Below are 15,932 nucleotides of genomic sequence, written 5' to 3'. Positions count from 1 at the left end.
TCAACTTCGAACATTTATTAAGCTTCTGTGATAGGATAGACCCATATGTTAGGCAATTCAATAATAACCACCATTATAACAGCACTAATAATAATAGTCAATATTTATTGAGCATTTACTATTGTGCCTGGTGCTGTTCTAAGAGCTTTGCCACAACACTGACCCTTTGAAAAGCAGCCTTGGTCAGATGCACTGTTTTGACAGGTTCTAATTCAGGCAGAGGAGTGGAGCCTCTGGCTAACCACACAGGATTCACGGCAGTAGGAACTGGGAAATGGGCAGAAATGAAGACAGGAGGCGGGACTGAAGGCAGAAAGCAGGTAACAAGCTCTCCCAGGCCTGGCTCTGTACTTTCTAGGGTCAGATATCCCATCCACAGGTGGGTGGACTTCTACAAGTTCATTGGGTAGACACAATCACCATCTCTGCCCTCCCTCCTTCAGTTCATGGGTTCTGTCCCCAGACTGAGGTTCTCAGGCAGCTCATGGGGCAGAGGGGCTGAAGTTCTGGGGCCTGGAACCTTCTTGGGGTCCAAGAACCCTGCCCAGTTGCCTAGTCCAGGAGCCACACCCACAGGGCAACCTTCCTAGCAGGGCTGACTCAGAAGGAGCCCTTCCACCCTGACTCACAGCCTTCCAGGAGTGCTCAGGCTTCACCAGCCTCGCCCACCTGTCTGCTTGCTCACCAGGCCTTTAGAAGAGGCTACACCTTCCCCAACAAGACCCAACAGGGTTCCTTCTGCTACTCTCTGGTTCTTGGAGGGCTCTGCGCTGGCCAGCATGTCTGGCGTCTCTGACCCACGCACTTGCCCTGATGCCTCTTTAGGTGCTAGGAATCCCACTGCTGAAAGATGCATCTTTGGCATCTGGAAGGGTTTCAATCCTCCAGGAGGTATGCTGGGTGATTAAGGTGAGTCACTCCTCTAAGGTTGGGGCCCTGAGACCTCTGACTGAATGGGGGGTCCTCTGGGGGCACCCATGGCTCGGCTCTGCTCTGTGCCCCTGAAGGTTGGGATCAGGTGAGCCCTGCAGTGGCAGGAGCAGCTGGCACAGGGGCCAGTGGATCCTGGAGGTTCTGACGAGGAGCTGTAGTGACAGGGGAAGGCTGAGTGTAAGGGGGTTCTGGGTTGTGTTCTCCTCCTGTCCCATTCAAACAACTTTGATTCTATCGGTGGCAGGCTCCCACATATGATTTGGTTAAAGTGTTCTGCCCATGGGCTTCTGAGCGGAGAGACGCCAGGTATCTGGTGGGGAGGAAGCCATGGGTGAGCATGGAGGAAGAGAAGCGAGTGCTGAAGGGTCTGGCAGGGACAGATTAAACCAGCGCCTTAGGAATTTAGGGCCTGGGGCCAGGTCCGCCTGGGCCCTGGAAGGGGTCTAGGGGCCAGAGCAAGCAGTTGGGAGCCCAGCCAGCATTCCTGGAGATGAGAGAAGCCAGGGGAAACAGATGGGAAGGCAGGAAAGAGGGGTCTGGGTGAGATTGGTGGTCAGAGACCTTTTGGCCTGTGGGAAGAGAGGAACTATATTCTGGTAATAGATATCTACTGAACACCTGCTATATACCTAGCCCTGGGCCAGGCTGGACACTGCTCTGATGGGCACACAGCATTGAACTATATTTACTGCAAGGTGTGCAGGGCCGGGGCCTCAGCAACCTGGGAGGGGAGGGGAGTTGGCCCTGAAGGCACTCAGCACCAGGGCGGCACACAGCCTGGGGGCCATGGCTAGCATTTGTTCTGGGAGCCAGAAGGGACAGTTAGTGGTCCAGCCCCTCTTGCTCCCCAGCCCTCTGCAGGACAGGATGGGGTACTCAGGGAGGTGCATCCCCTCCTTCTTGATCAGGCCTGGGCAGTAGCCTGGCAGGCAGTTTCTTTCCCCCTCTCCTGCCGGCTGCTGCTGCTGCTCTACTGTGGGGGAGACCCGATGCACTGACTGGGGACCTTGGCTGGACCCTTCCTTTTGTCTCTCCCTCTGTAGGTGGAACCTGGACAGGTGGGGACGGGGGGACTAGCTGGGTTGCAGAAGGTAGGTTGGTAGGGGCTGCTGCACTTTCTGGGACCTGTCTGTGGGAGATAGGGTGGGAGTGGGCTGCTTCCGCAGACCCTCCCCACTGGATCAGACCTGGCTAGCCTGGCCCTCCTCTGCTTCCCTCTTGTCCTGAGTGGAGGCTCCTGGAGCAGGAACCCCCACATCAGAGCCCTATCTGCCCAGATCTGTGGGGCACCTAGGTACTTCAAATGGGTGTGGGGAAGGATGGACAGCTTGAGGTGGAAGACAAAACTCTGGAACTAGATCACATGGTCTGACCTCTTTCTAGCTCTGTCATTGACTGGCTGTGATCTTGGCCTGGTCTCTGCCTCTTGCAGCTCAGTTTCTCCAATCGAAGTCGAGGGGGATGACTTAAGTCAATGTGTCTTAAACTTTACTGGTTGGTTGTCTAATCACCTGGACCTTGTTAAAGTGCAGGGTTTGACTCAGCAGATCTGGGGTGAGGCCTGAGAGTCCTCATTTTTCTTTTTCTTTTTTAAAGATTTTTATTTTTAAGTACTATGTCCACCCAGCGTGGTGGACTCATAACCCCCAGATCAAGAGTTGCATACTCTACAGACTGAGCCAGAGTTCACAGTCCTCATTTCTAAGAAGCTCTCAGGTGCTTCTGATGCTGCTGGTCCATGGACCCACTTTGGGCAACAAAGGCTTAGACAACCCATCCAGTTTGGGCCTTCAGGACCCAGAGACTAGGTCACTTGGTCCCTCTCTGACCTCACAAGGCATCAGAAGGAAGCCTTGGGATTAGCTCTAGGTTTTGGGCTAACAGAGCTGGCAGTGCTCAGGTTGGTGGGGCACAGGGCACCACCAGCTGAGGCTGCATTTGGGTAGACAAGTTCTTTCTTGGTCACTGGTCGATTTAACCAAGGGCTACTTTTGTCTGTAGGGGGTCTTAGAACATCTGCCTTGTGAAGGAACACAGCACAACCCACAAATTATCCTGGTGGCCCTCGGAGGAGCCTGCATCCTTTATGAGGACAGCAGCTATCGGTTAAATGCCGTACCTCGTTACACCGAGATAGGAAATGTGACCAGGAGGTAGTTGGGCATGCTTAGCTTTAGCAGCTGCATGGCTGCCCCTTCCATGGAAAGACCCGACACACTCTAAGGAGAGAAGGAGGCTGATAGAGCAAGGTGCCTTCCCACTCTGGGCTTCCCCTCACCAGCCAGTTGACATGGCTGGGTTAGGGCACACATCGTGGTGTGGTAGTTACTTATTTGCATGTCTGGGGCTCTTCAGGAAGGGGTGGGTGGATTCCTGTGTGCATCTCCCACAGCAGTTTTGGCACAAAATGCCCTTGCCATTGCCTGACTAATCCTAGCGGTAACTATACAGAGATGGTGTTAACTACAACGGAGCCTCGGGGAGGATAAGGGCTGTGGAGAGAGGGGTCCAGCAGGTCTGGTTAATGTCCTGCCTCCATCCGTTTGCCAGGGCATCTTCACACGTTATGGCAAGGAATGGGAGACCCAACCAGAGAACTCTGGGGGCTGCCCAGGTACCTCCATCCCTTTAAGATCCTGAATCTTCAGGGCCCAGAGGAAGATGCCAACACCCCTGGCAGTTCCCATTGGTCAGCAGAGGTGCAGGGCAGGGTCAAGATCCATTTTTCTTGCTTTCTATTGGAGGATGATGGTTCCAGCTCAGTGGGGTCTACAGCTGCCATAGCAACTGTGGGCCAGCTCCTAGCATGAGGGGAGGGGCTCAAAGGGAGCCCCTTCTTTAGCATCTAATAGGCTAGACCATTTAGGGTGGTGGGCAGGACTTCTAAGCTAGGGACCCTAGGAACTGGGCCCTCTGTCAATCCCTACCCTGCTTCCCACACCCCCTCCACCACCACCCCTCCCACTGTGGGTTCACTTCTTGGCTCTGCTGATGTCAGCTTGGGTTTCTGGATGGGCAGGGAATCCTAGCCCTTGGTTCCACATGGCCAGCTCTGGGGACTGTTGGGAGGGCCACAAGTGAGGGGTACTATCTCCAGAGTTTGTGTGTGCAGCTGTATATATTGTGTGGGTGTATGTTATTATGTAGGCAGGTATTTATGTCTGTGTTGTGTATCTGAAGGTCTAAAGGTACACAGCTGTTTGCACAAGTGCAGCGTGTGTGTGTGTGTGTGTGTGTGTGTGTGTGTGTGTATGTGAAGAGGGTCAGAGGCTCCCAGACTTTCCTAACACTTGTACACAGGCTGGCTCCTTAAAGCTTGGCGATAGTGAGTTATTTTGCAAAGTGGATAGCAACCCTTTTAAGTCTTGGGTGCATATCTGAAATCTGCAAGGGATTTGCATAAATTGAGGCCCCACATTTAGATTGGGTTCCAAGTTTGGGATTCCAGTGAAAGACCCGCTCCCAGGCCCTCATGGAGCTGCTTGCACTATGCCCTGGGTGCCAGCCCGCTGTCCAGCACAGGCTTAAAGGAGCTGGAGCAGTGTCAGCTGGTGCCAGCTCACTGGGGGCAGGGCAGGCTGGGCTGAGTGAACAGAGAGGGTGTCGTCAGTCCTCTGGGGGAAATCGGAGATAAGGCCAGATCCTGCCTGGCGGGTCTGTCACCCTTGTCTCAGCTTACACTCCCAGGGAAACTGGGTGGAGACTGGCGCCAGATATTAGGGCCCTGAGGATCTGGCCCTGAGCTCCAGGAAGAGGCAGGGAAGAACGTGGGGTGTGGTGTGGAGACACCCTTGGCAGGGCCCCTGTGTGAGGCTGGCCTGAGGGGTGCTGGAGAGACTAGGTTGTAAAAGGAAGCCAGGCCAGGATTTTGAGCCTCTGGTGTAGAGGGATCTCTATGGGGGTCCCTCTCTATGGGTCCTGGCAACTTCCTTGGGGGCAGACTTTTCAGTGTGGCAAGAAGAGTTGGCCAGGCCTCAGGGTCTGGTCTAATCTAATGCTGCTTTGCTGTGTGTGGCTGGACAACCCCCTAACCCTTTCTGACTCTCAGCCTGCCCTTGATCCTCTGGGGGCCCTTTCGGCAGTGAAATACCAGGATTCCTGGTGTCCTGCCCAAAACTTGTGAGTGAAGGAGGATCTAAGGGGATGTCGAGATGTTAAAGGGGCACTGAGAAGCGTCCCTGCAGGGAGCTGTAGGGGCAGCAGTGGAGAGGAGGGAGTTTCCTCTCTTGCCCTAGTTCCTGGTTCAGATGTTACAGATACGGAGACACAGGGAAGAGGTGACTCTGGTCCCCAGACACTGGTCAGCTGCCAAAGGCTGGCTGGGACTCTCCACCCCAATGTGGCTGTGCTCAGGTCCCCTGCTCCCACCCTGAGAGCTGCTTTTTCTCTGAGGACATCAGCCTACTGCCAGGGCAGGATCACCTGGGACCCAGAATCTGTCCTTTTCACCTGCAACCCTGGGAGACCCTCAAAAGGGAGAGGGGCAGAAGGTGACAGCTCCTTAGCAGCTCATAGAGGGTCTTCTGGAGACCCTGTATCTCAGCTCCATCTCTAACCAGATGACAGCCTCTCAGGACAACTGGTTTTTCAGAATCCTTGCTGCTTACCCTACCTTCGAGAAGGAGCACCTTGGTCTTCTTGTTGGGGGTGGAGACCAAAAGAAACCTTTCTTGTGAAAATCTCCAGGGAGCCAAGGGAAGGCACCTGTGGCAGGCCCCTCTGTCTCTCCAGCAGTATCAGGTCCCAGCCTTGGGGTCCCTTCCTCCCCCTTGGTCTCCTCACCTTTGCTCTCTAACCTCTTGAGAGTGGGGAGGGACAAGGCTGTTGAAGCCAAAACTCAGGCAAAGAAATCTATGGCTGGGACACTGAATATATCTCCTGATTTAATTGCTTCCTTAAGATCCTTGGAGAAGGCCTAGCCTATCTCTACTAAACCAAAGGGCTTTGGTCCCATCCCACAAAGACTGGCCCACCTGCCTACACAGGTGGGGGCGGAAGAGATCTGAAAGGCCCAAGAGGTGGAAATTTAGGGCTCGAGTAGCTCTGTCTTGCCTGTTTGCTGAGGCCTGGTAGGATGGCCTGCCCCAGGGGAGTGCAGGCTGGTGTGGACAAGGACCCAGTGCATGGTCAGACAAATGACACACAGCTGTCCAGAACCTCCAAAGCACCATTTATCCAGGCCCCATGGACTTGAGTTCCCCCAATGGCTCACCTCCCAGTCCTTGGGGGAGCACAGGCATTACAGTGGCCCCTGGCCTGAGACCCTACATGCTCCTCAGCCCCGCCTGTTCCCAGGCCACAGACCCATACTGCCTACCTAGCCCTCAGCCCATCAAGGCGGGGCCCTGGGAATGAACTGGCCTCAGACCCTCCTCCATCCCACATTCTCAGGGCTCCATTAGTCTGGGCTAGCTCAACACTGTGTTAAATAGCTTCCTCGCAATCCCTCTTAAATAAACCCATTCCCAGAGCAACCTGCCTTACCTTGCACCCTGAATATATTATTCTACTGGCTTATGTCTCCTAGAGAGTGGAGGGTCTCTCTCCTCCTGCCCTCTGCTCCAGGGAATACCATCTCCCTAAAAAACCAGGGGAAAAAGTTTTCCCGTCAACCCTGGGGCAGAGACAAAGGGAGCCTTGGCTTGGAGTGGAAAAGCCAGGAATCCCTGTCTATCTTCCCTACCCTCTCTTCTCCTTGACCTCTTAGCAGCCTGGGTCAGATGTGACTTACCCAAGATCACAGACCCAGGATCCAGAGTCCTGACATATCTAGGAGATCACTCTGGTTTTGACAGCCCAGACTAGCTCCAGGGCAGGGGGACTGACTCTAAGCCTGCCTCTGACCTTGGCCCCCTTGCAGTTCTCCAGGCGTGGAGAAAGCTGGGGAGATTCCAGCTCTTGACTCTACTTGGTCCTGCACCCCTGGGACTTCCTCCCAGCACCCTCCACCTCAGATGTCCCCAGGTATCTCTGGCTCTGGGGATACTCAGATAGCACCAGGGCATGGGAGCAATGGGGCCGGGGCCTGAGCAAGCCTGTCCCTGGCCTGATCAGCATCTGGGCCCAGGCCAGGCCTCACACCCAGTACTGGCCGTTCTTGAGAGCAGGGTTGGGTGTCCGGCAGAACTGTAGGAGCTCTGGGTCAGGCTGGCCCCCTGGCGGGGGCCCCTGGCTGGGCACTGCGGTGAGTGGGATGGCTTGGCCCGGCTCTACCTTGCGGAAGGTCTCGGTGTCGCTGGCTAGGCCGTTGCGGGGCTTGGCGGTCAGCACCTGGACGTCGTGCTTGCCCGTCTTGTTGCGTTTGCGGAGGTAGAAGAGCAGGGGCAAGATGAGTGCCAGGAGCAGGAGGACCAGGCACACGGGAATGATGACACTGAACATGTTGGCCTCCAGGAAGCCCAGGAAGCCCCTCCTGGCCACGGTGGGCACGGGGCTGGAGGCTAATGGGCCTGGCTCGCCCGTGGGGGTGCTGCTCTCTGGGTTCCTTGCTTCTGTCTGAGCAGCCTCGGGGAGACTGAGCAGGGCCACACTGTAGGGCCGGGCTGCATTGTAAGGCTCAGTGTCAAAGTCCAGTGAGGCCACAGCAGGGGGCACACCCCGTGCCCACAGCTCCAGAGTGAGACTGTCGCCTGCGGGGCCAGGGGACCTACCCTCTGGCCTGCCCACCTCCAGCCCCAGCCTTCCATCCTCAAGGTCCCGCTGGGTGAACTGCTCCACAAGCTGGCTGTCCCTGGGCTCCGTTCTGGCCCGGGACACGCGGACCACGCGGCCATGCCGGGGTCCCGCCAGGAGCCGGAAATGGGGCACACTGCCCGTGCGGTTGGCCAGCTCTCCCGCATCTAGGACGGTGGAGTCCAGGCGCAGGGTGGCACCCTGGGGCCACGGCCCACCCGCCCACACTCGCAGCAGCGCCCTGACGGTGACATTCACTGTGGCTGACGCGTTGGCACCTCTGGCCAGTGCCAGGACGCTGAAGTGGTCGCGAGAGGAGGAGAAGTTGGTGAAGGCAAAGACCACCTCCCCCTGGTCTACCTGGAGCTGGCTGAAGGCCGTGGCCGGCTGCCCGGCCACCAGGAGCTGCCCGAACCGGGGCCCCCTGGTGAGGCGGTAGGCTGCGTCTGGCTCCTCCCGGTCTGACACCACCTGGAGCTGCTCCCGGCTCAGGGAGGAGCGCCCCAGGGCCTGGGGCACCTCTAGGGGCGCGCGCAGCCACACGTCGATGGCCGCCGGCAAGACGTCCACGGCCAGGGCCACGGGCAGCGGGGGGCTGGCCCCGTCAGACACGCTCAGCTGCACGATGCCGGCCACGCTGCTCCCGTTGGCCACGAAGGCCAGCCGCCCCGCGTCCACGTCGGCCTGCGTGAAGCGGATCACGGGCCCCGGGCCGGCCCCCGCCAGACTCAGGAAGCCGTTGAGGGGGGCCCGCTGCACCTCGTACTCGATCTCCCCGGGGGCCGAGTCTGGGTCCACCACACTCAGCTGGGCCCGGGAGACCGGGGCGCGGGAGCCCCGGGTGAGCCGCAGCGGCACGGAGGCCTGGGGCCGAGGCGGCCGCTCGTTCACGTCCCGCACGGTGATGGCGAAGGCCTCCGAGGTTTGGGGACCCGAAACGGAAGCCCCCGCCGGCCCCTGGAGGTGGGCGCGGAAGCGGAAGCCATCCTGCTGGGTGCCCCCGCCGCCGTGGGCGTAGACCAGCTGCCCTGCGGCCAGCTCGGACTGCAGGAAGTGGGGCCGCCTGGCATCGAGGGGCTCCCCAGACACCAACAGCTGGCCCCGGGTGGGGAACTGTGTGATTTGGAAGAGTACGTCGTGCTCTGGGCGCTGGGGTGATGGAATGGTGGCCAGGAGGTTGGAGGCATCAAGGGCATCCCTGGTGATCTCTGCCCGCTGGCCTTCAGGGACCCAAAGACCTGGAGGTGGGACATAGGCTGTGAAGGTCCTGTCCACTGAAGAAAGACCTCAGACCCTCAGACCAGGACCCCTGGGGCAAGGTTGTGTCTCTTCCGTCAGACCAGGGACCCCAGGGTGGGGCTCAGGGTACCCCGGAGGATAAGGATCATGTCTCCTCTCTAACCTCAAAGCGTCCCCACCTACCCACGCTCCCTATAACTTTCCAGGTCCTGGGGACTGACATGGTAGCTGCTGACCCTGGCCTTGTGTCCCCTCCCCTCTCGGCCCTCCCAGTGTCTCCCAAACTTTGCTGTTCACCTTTGTTACTCCAGAGGCGGCTGGGGCGCTGGGGACAGGCAGCCTCGAAAGACACAGCCACAGCAAGGGTGGTGGCCACATCAGGGGCTGGGGGCGACGACAGCTGGAGCTCCACGGCGTCACGGACCTCCCAGAAGGGCTCAGGGGGCATCTCATGCTCATACAGAACAGTCCCAGCATACACCTGTGGGGAGACCCCATTTTGGGATGAGAGGCGGGTTCAGCCCGTGGTGGCTGGTAGCCCCCTCCCCGGGTGGCACTGGCACTGGGTGCTCCAGTCTCCTTGATGAACTCTCGGTGCCCAGCCTCACTCTCGGCTCACCTGGCTGTGCCTCGCTCTAAGTCGGTAACCCGTGCTCTTCCTCACTAGCTCAGTGGGTCACCGTTGGCAATCGTGTGGCAGTGAGGTGACTGGCTCTGGAGACAATGCCTTGTCAAATCTGGGCTCTGCTGCCTCAGGCAAATCACCTCATCTCTCTGAGCCCCTGGGGAAAGCAAAATTCTATCCATGCTTCTCTCAACAGCTGGTCCTTCCACTTTTGCACTAGGTCCCTGCCCCTCTTCCCCGCCGAAGACACCAGTCTTACCATTTCCCTTCTTTCTCCTGTGGAGACAATCCAGCCCCCGCCCCCCACCCCCAGCAAGGGAACAGTCTCATCATTACTCAACCCCATGTAGTTATTCTCCTCCATCTTAAAGAAAAAACTTGTGACTTCACTTTTTCCAACATTTGTTGCCCCTCCCATTTTGCTCTCCTTTACAGCAAAACTCCATGAAGAATAGTCTTTAATCTCTCCCAGGCTGCTGTCTCCTGAACTCCAGACTCACATATCCACTTGCTTCCTGGCCGCTCTGTGCAGATGGACAGACCCCCTACCTGCACACCTCTCCTAGTCCCTCCCACTTCATGTGGTGGCAGCTCTGTTCTTCCAGAGGCTCAGGCTCAAACCCCTGGAGTCATCCCAGACTATTCCTTCTCTTGCATACTGTCACTTCTGGCCTGGATTATCCCCATGGCCTCCTGTGTGCCAGCTTTGACCCCTGCTCCCTCCCCCTACAGTTGTTCTTAACACAGAAGCCAGAGTGAGCCTTTTAAAATGTACGTGAGGCTTTGTCACTCTTGCTCAGATAGTGCAGTGGCTCCTCATTTGGCCACAAAGATCTGACCTGGTTACCCCCGTGACCTCACCTCCTACCATTCCCACCATGGTGTCTCCATTCCAGCCACATCTGCTGGTCTCTAGGGCTGTTTGCATGTTAAACACCTAGGAATATTCCTCGTTTCCATAAAGAAATCTGCTCTCTCCCCCTTGTGATTCAAACGTGTCCTCTTGGCTTATCTTTTGTTTTTCCCTTTTAGGAGATGTAGGAACTGTTGTCCTCTTCTCAGAAAAACAGGACTTGCACAATACTAAGATGGAAACTGGGATCCCAGCATGCAGGAGACTCTAGGACAGGGGGGTTGTGATGATCTGGAGAGGGGTGCCCCATCTAACAGGGGAGCCATCCATCCTTTGAAGGGGGTGAACCACAGTTCTAAAGGGGGCACAGACCCAGGCTGAAAGGGGCTGCAGACCCAGGCTGAAAGGGGCCGCTGTTCCTCAGCTGATTGTGGTAAGAGGGAACACAGCCTTTTAAGAACCTGGAAATCAGGCTTGTGTGTGTGTGTGTGTGTGTGTGTGTGGTGCGTGTGAAATCCCCCAAAGGGGATATGTTGATCATTAATTTAAAAATATTAAATGCATTGTGCAGGCCAAATAAAACACATCTGTGGACCAGATGTGGCCCATAAGGACTGTCAGCTATAACCTCTGGCCCAGGCTGAAGGGTGGCAGGAAGGAAATCGAGGCCCCTAGGAGTGGGGTGAAGGCTGGATGCCTGGGTGCAAGGAGCTTCCGTGGATGGGAGGCATCTGGCTGGGGGTGAGGCAAATCACAGGCAAGACAGGGAGGGGGTCTCTGAGCTCCGGGAGCAAACGGTGTCCTCTGGCGAAAGAAATCTTGGACTAGCAGTCAGAAGCCATAATCCTGGTTTTGTCTCTTACTAGCCACATCCTCTGAATAGTTGCCTGGTATCCTTAAGCCTCAGTTTCCTTATCTGCAAAACAGGACACCTGATCTCTGACCCACTCAGCTCAGAGTATTGTGGGACAGTGTGCCGTCAAGACTACCCAGCCCTGTCCTGCCCCCTGCGCCAAAGTGGGGACAGCATCTCTGCTAGGAAGCTTCTTCCCAGCTTCTCTGGGTGGTACTGCTGCCCGGCCCCCTGGTGGCCATTCACTTCCATCCGCATATTGCTGGGGTGTGGGGAAAGCACTGTGGGTGGGGGAGGGACCCTGAAGGCCTTGTCCTGTTCCCTCCCCCTTCGTAGGCATCGGATGACAGAGGCTCCCAGGGGCTCAGGGTGCACAGCTTCTACAGCCACCAGCCTGCTGAATATCTTATATGGTGGGAAGGGGACCTGGGCAGAAGCTAGGGCTTCATGAGAACCAAAAACCTGGGGGGGGATGCTGACATGAGAGACCTTTTGCCATCTTCCCTTGTTAAAGACACCTCCTTCCCTGATGTCTGAAAGATCCTCACCTGCTGTGCCTTTGGAGCAAGCGGAGGCTGCCAGCACACAGCGCACCTCCCCCACGTAGAAGGGATATTAATTTAAGTGATGGCTGCTGGCCCCACCAGCACATTTAGCACAGAGAGTTCTGTGTTCCCAGCAACTAGCAGTGTCCCTCTTCACATGGCTGAGTGTTCTAGTTTTTACCTGGTGGCCGCTGGTGTGCTCTGGGACAGCTATGCCCTGAAGTGAGATGGCAGCATCACGTCCACTCAAGCTCCTCAGCTGCCTTGTGTCCACTCATTGGCTCCCCGGATCCACTCTGCTTCTTGCTGGCTCCTGACCTGAGCTCCAAGCTTGCACCTCTGCTCACAAGCCCAACGGCTGCCTTCATCTTGAACTCCACCCCCCCCCCCAGAACCAAGCACTGCCCCTCACTAGCCACTGGGGTATGCTAGGGTCCCCAGCTCAAAGCACCCTTTCTAGCTCCTAAGGTCCAACTGCAGCTTCCTCCTGGAAGCCATGCCCCAGGACCTTATCCCTGTTCTGGGCTCCTGTAGCCCTGACCTCTTGCATCCTTCTGTCTCCCAGACTGGTGGCTCTGGGAGGGCAAGGCATGCACAGCCTGGCCTGTGGTGGGGCTGGCGAGCGTCTGCTGCTAACAATGTGGGAGCGGTGCCCCCGTGTCCACTGGCAGAGTGGGCCACCCGAGGCTGAATGGAGTCTAAGTGGTGGCTGTAGAGAGCTGGGCCCTTACCTCAGCCTGAGTGAAGTTCACCAGGGCCTCCCCAGAGCCGCCCTGCCGGGCGTGGAACAGCCGGCCCAGCCGGGGGCCCTGCACCACGCGGTAGAGCAGGTGGTGGGGGTCCGTGCCTGCACTGGAGCTGGCTCTCAGGCTCTGGCTGCTCAGCGGCTGGACCGACCCTGTGAGAGGGATAAGGGGCCTGTTGGCTTTTGACCAGGAGCCAGGGCGAGGCCTGCGACTGCTGGGAGGCAGCGTGACCCTGGGGTGTCACCCGGCCTACAGGCATGCCTATGCTCGCAGACCCACCTGGGCACACGGTCAGCGTCCGGCTGCCCTCTAGCGAGAGGAGCAGCTGCTTCTGGGCCGTCACGCGGAAGAAGTGTCCGGGGGAAGCATGCTCACCATCGGAGAGGCTGAAGTGGAAGCCTCCATCCAGGGCTCCTGAGAACGGGGGTGAAGTTGGGTCTTGCTGGCCCATGGTGGCTCCCCATTCTCGGGGCGTCCCACCTCTCAGTACTCACCTCTATGTGAGAACAGCACCAGCCCTCCATCTAGCTGGGCCTGCGTGAAGCTGTGGACCTCGGTGCCCGGTGCCGCCTGCAGCACTACCTGCCCATTGCTGGGCCGCTCGATGGTGTAGACCAGGTCCTCTGGTCCTGAGTCGCTGTCTGTGGCCCTGAGGGCCTCCGGAGGGAAGGGCACAGTGGCCCCCTCCCACATCTGGGGACACATGCCTGTGAAGATTCTATCCCCACCAAGCTCTCCCAACTTGTTCCTCCCTGGCCCTGAGGCCGTCATCATCGCACTGTGGCTCAGGCCCTCAGCTGTCATGGAGGCCCGTGCCATTCTGGTGCCCCCCCCCCCCACAAAGGGCCCTCCACCCCATTCACCTTCCCCTCTCATCCCAGGGCACAGGCTCCCTTCTCTCTCTCTGCCCTAATATTGCCTTGTCCTTCAAGGCCAGCTCATGTCCCCCTCCCTCAGGAACCCTCACCAGGTTCTCCCTTCAGAGACCCCCAACCCTGACTGACTGCACTGCTTTATCTGGTTCTCACTGGCAGGGCAGAGGTCTCCCTTTAGACCCTCCATAGTGAGTCTGGGCATGGGCTGGGCACACTATGGGATGGTGAGTTTTGCCACCCCAGGTTGCTTATAAGTGGGCTCCCTTTGCAGGTGAGGCAGGGCCTGGGAGGCACAGGGCTGGAGAGGCTGATGTCCTCTCCTGTTGGGTCCTGTCCCATGCCACCGAAGCAGCACTGGGATGAGGGCTCAGGTGTTTCCAGTGCAGTCACAAGCCCCAACCAGGTGAGTGAGGGGTGTGGGCAGCCCCTCCCCATGCTCAGGGAAGGGAGCCCCCCTCAGCCTGCCAGCAGGGCAGGATCCCATTTCTGGGATCCTGTTACACAACCCCAGCTGGGTCAGCAACTTGGGCAGTGTTGGGGAGGGGGGTTCCCCTACCTGGAAAGCTGAGCCCTCTGGATTCCAGGGCACCTTCTCCCAGCCCCAGGCTAACCCCCCGCCCCCCAGGGCAGAGCTCTGAAGGGGGACCATGATTTTGGAGGCGGGGCTTTGGCCCTGGGCTCCTGGCACAAACACGGTGGACAGCGCCACCTGGTGGCCAAGATGCCACACAGTGCCACCTGCCAGTGGTTCCAGAGCAGCCATCTCCCCACATTGGACCACTCCCCACAGGTACATCCTCTGCCATCAAAGATGTCCAGTGCCTCATGTCACAGACAGCCCGAGTCAGGTGAATCCTTCCATGACTCTTGTTGACCCTAGAAGCCAGCATCAAGGCCCTGCTCATCCACTATCTTACATGATCTTGGTCAAGCCATACCCTTTCTGTTCTGCTAGTAACTACTTCCGTGACCAAGGAGAAATTCTGTGACCTGGCTGGGCCTCAGCTTTGACCTCTGCTGAACGAGGGCACCACTGTTCTGCAACGATGTAAAGATCAGGGGCTTGAAAAGCCAAGCTGGGACCTTCACTTGGTGTGGGCCAAAGTAGGGACCCTAACCACTCTCCGCCTGGAGTCTACTCTTAAGGGCCTGAAAGGACTTTCTTCAGGAGTTCTGGTCCTGAGCCATAGAAAGAGCCTCCTGTTGACAGTGAATCCAGGGAACAGCAAGGCCACTCACAAGGCTGCCTACTGCACTTATAAGTGTTCAATAAAATTCTCATACCTGTGTTCTATTTTCAGTGCAATAGCCCTTCTCTCTTCCCAACTAGTGAGGCATGTGGCATGGTGCCCATTTGAGAAAAGGAAACGGGCTTGGAGAGGGGAAGCTGTGGGCTGGGCCTCTTTCTTTGGGAGGGGAGGTAGGAGGTGATCCCGGGGGGCTCTCACCTTCAGGCCTGTGTTTGTGGTGAGGATGGGGGGTTGGTCATTGACGGGCAGGATGGTGATGGTGAAGGCCACCGGATGGCTCTGGCGGTCCATCTCTGAGGCATTAGCCACTAGGACAAAGCTATCTGTCAGCGTCTCACTCCCATCGTGCACATAGCGGATCAGCTGCTGTTCCACCTGCGGGCAGGCACAAGGCTGAAGGTCAGGCCCCAGCAGGCCTGAGACCGGAGAGAGTCTCAGGCCCAGCACCCTTCATGCTCTGCCTTTGGGTGTGGGAGGAGGCTGACTCCCGCAGAGCTCCAGTTTCTGCAGGTGGAAATGGGGACAACCATTTCTCCCAGAGTGAAGGAAATGGGACAGTGGTTTCTATATGCCCAGAGACGAAGGAGTGACATAAGTCATCTGAAGCAGAGGTGCTCCATAAATGTGAACATCCTGCCTCCTCTCTGCGAACACCCCAGACTGGGAGTTGCTGTGGCTTCCCCCACTCTGCCCCGAGAGCGGGACTGTACCCCCAGGGCCTCCCTAATAGCTGTACCTCTTTCCAGGAGAAAGCGCCGAGGGTCCCCTCTTGAGGACCTTCCTCTCTCCGCAGGGCCCCATGCTGGGGTGGCTCTAGCACCTGCAGGTCAAGGCCTGGCAGCGTGGGGAAGTAAGGCCCCGTGACACGGAGCAGTGGAGGGGCCAGCGTGCGGCTGCCGCCCTCGGGGACGCTGAAGTTCTGTGTCTCCAGTGGGATGGCAGCAGGCAGCACCTCCAGTTCTACACGGACACCCTCAAGGGGAGCGCCCACGCCTGAGGCCACATCCAGGGAGAAGGCATCGCTCCAGGCCTCGGGGCGGGAGTGCAGGTATAGGACCCTGCCCGCGTCCACTGCCTCCTGGGAGAAGCTCTGCACTGGGTCCAAGCTGGGTGGCTCAGCCACGGAGGCGCCGTGGGACAGCATCACCAGGTAGCCGGCGCGCGGCGGGGTCTTCACTGAGAACACGATGTCCGCCGGTGGCACTGCCTCCTGGGCTGCCTGGTTAACAGAGGGTCAGAGGAGCCATCAGGGGTCACAGAAGGAGGCTGTTGTGGTCCCTAAGCGGCCAGAACAGGCTCAGTCTCCATGTCTCCCTAATTCCCCCAGGTAGTGGCCCAGAC

At 57.9% G+C, this 15,932-nt stretch overlaps 1 protein-coding gene across 1 annotated transcript in view; it reads right to left on the bottom strand.

Annotated features, from left to right (window-relative positions):
* The window catches only part of CSPG4 (chondroitin sulfate proteoglycan 4), a 40,941-nt gene continuing 25,009 nt past the window's right edge, over window positions 1-15,932 (bottom strand). Inside the window, exons 4-10 of the mRNA XM_043554953.1 lie at window positions 15,328-15,810; window positions 14,790-14,966; window positions 12,961-13,159; window positions 12,746-12,880; window positions 12,452-12,618; window positions 9,142-9,325; window positions 1-8,843 (exon numbers count right to left, since the gene is read on the bottom strand). Coding sequence (XP_043410888.1) covers window positions 7,009-8,843; window positions 9,142-9,325; window positions 12,452-12,618; window positions 12,746-12,880; window positions 12,961-13,159; window positions 14,790-14,966; window positions 15,328-15,810 — 3,180 coding nt within the window. The 3' untranslated portion in view covers window positions 1-7,008. The remainder of the gene's footprint in view (window positions 8,844-9,141; window positions 9,326-12,451; window positions 12,619-12,745; window positions 12,881-12,960; window positions 13,160-14,789; window positions 14,967-15,327; window positions 15,811-15,932) is intronic.

This window comes from Prionailurus bengalensis, chromosome B3, assembly GCF_016509475.1.
Source record: "Prionailurus bengalensis isolate Pbe53 chromosome B3, Fcat_Pben_1.1_paternal_pri, whole genome shotgun sequence".
NCBI classification, from domain to species: Eukaryota; Metazoa; Chordata; class Mammalia; order Carnivora; family Felidae; genus Prionailurus; species Prionailurus bengalensis.
The sequence above is the reverse complement of the archived record's forward strand: the minus strand, read 5'-3'. Positions and strand labels throughout refer to the sequence as shown.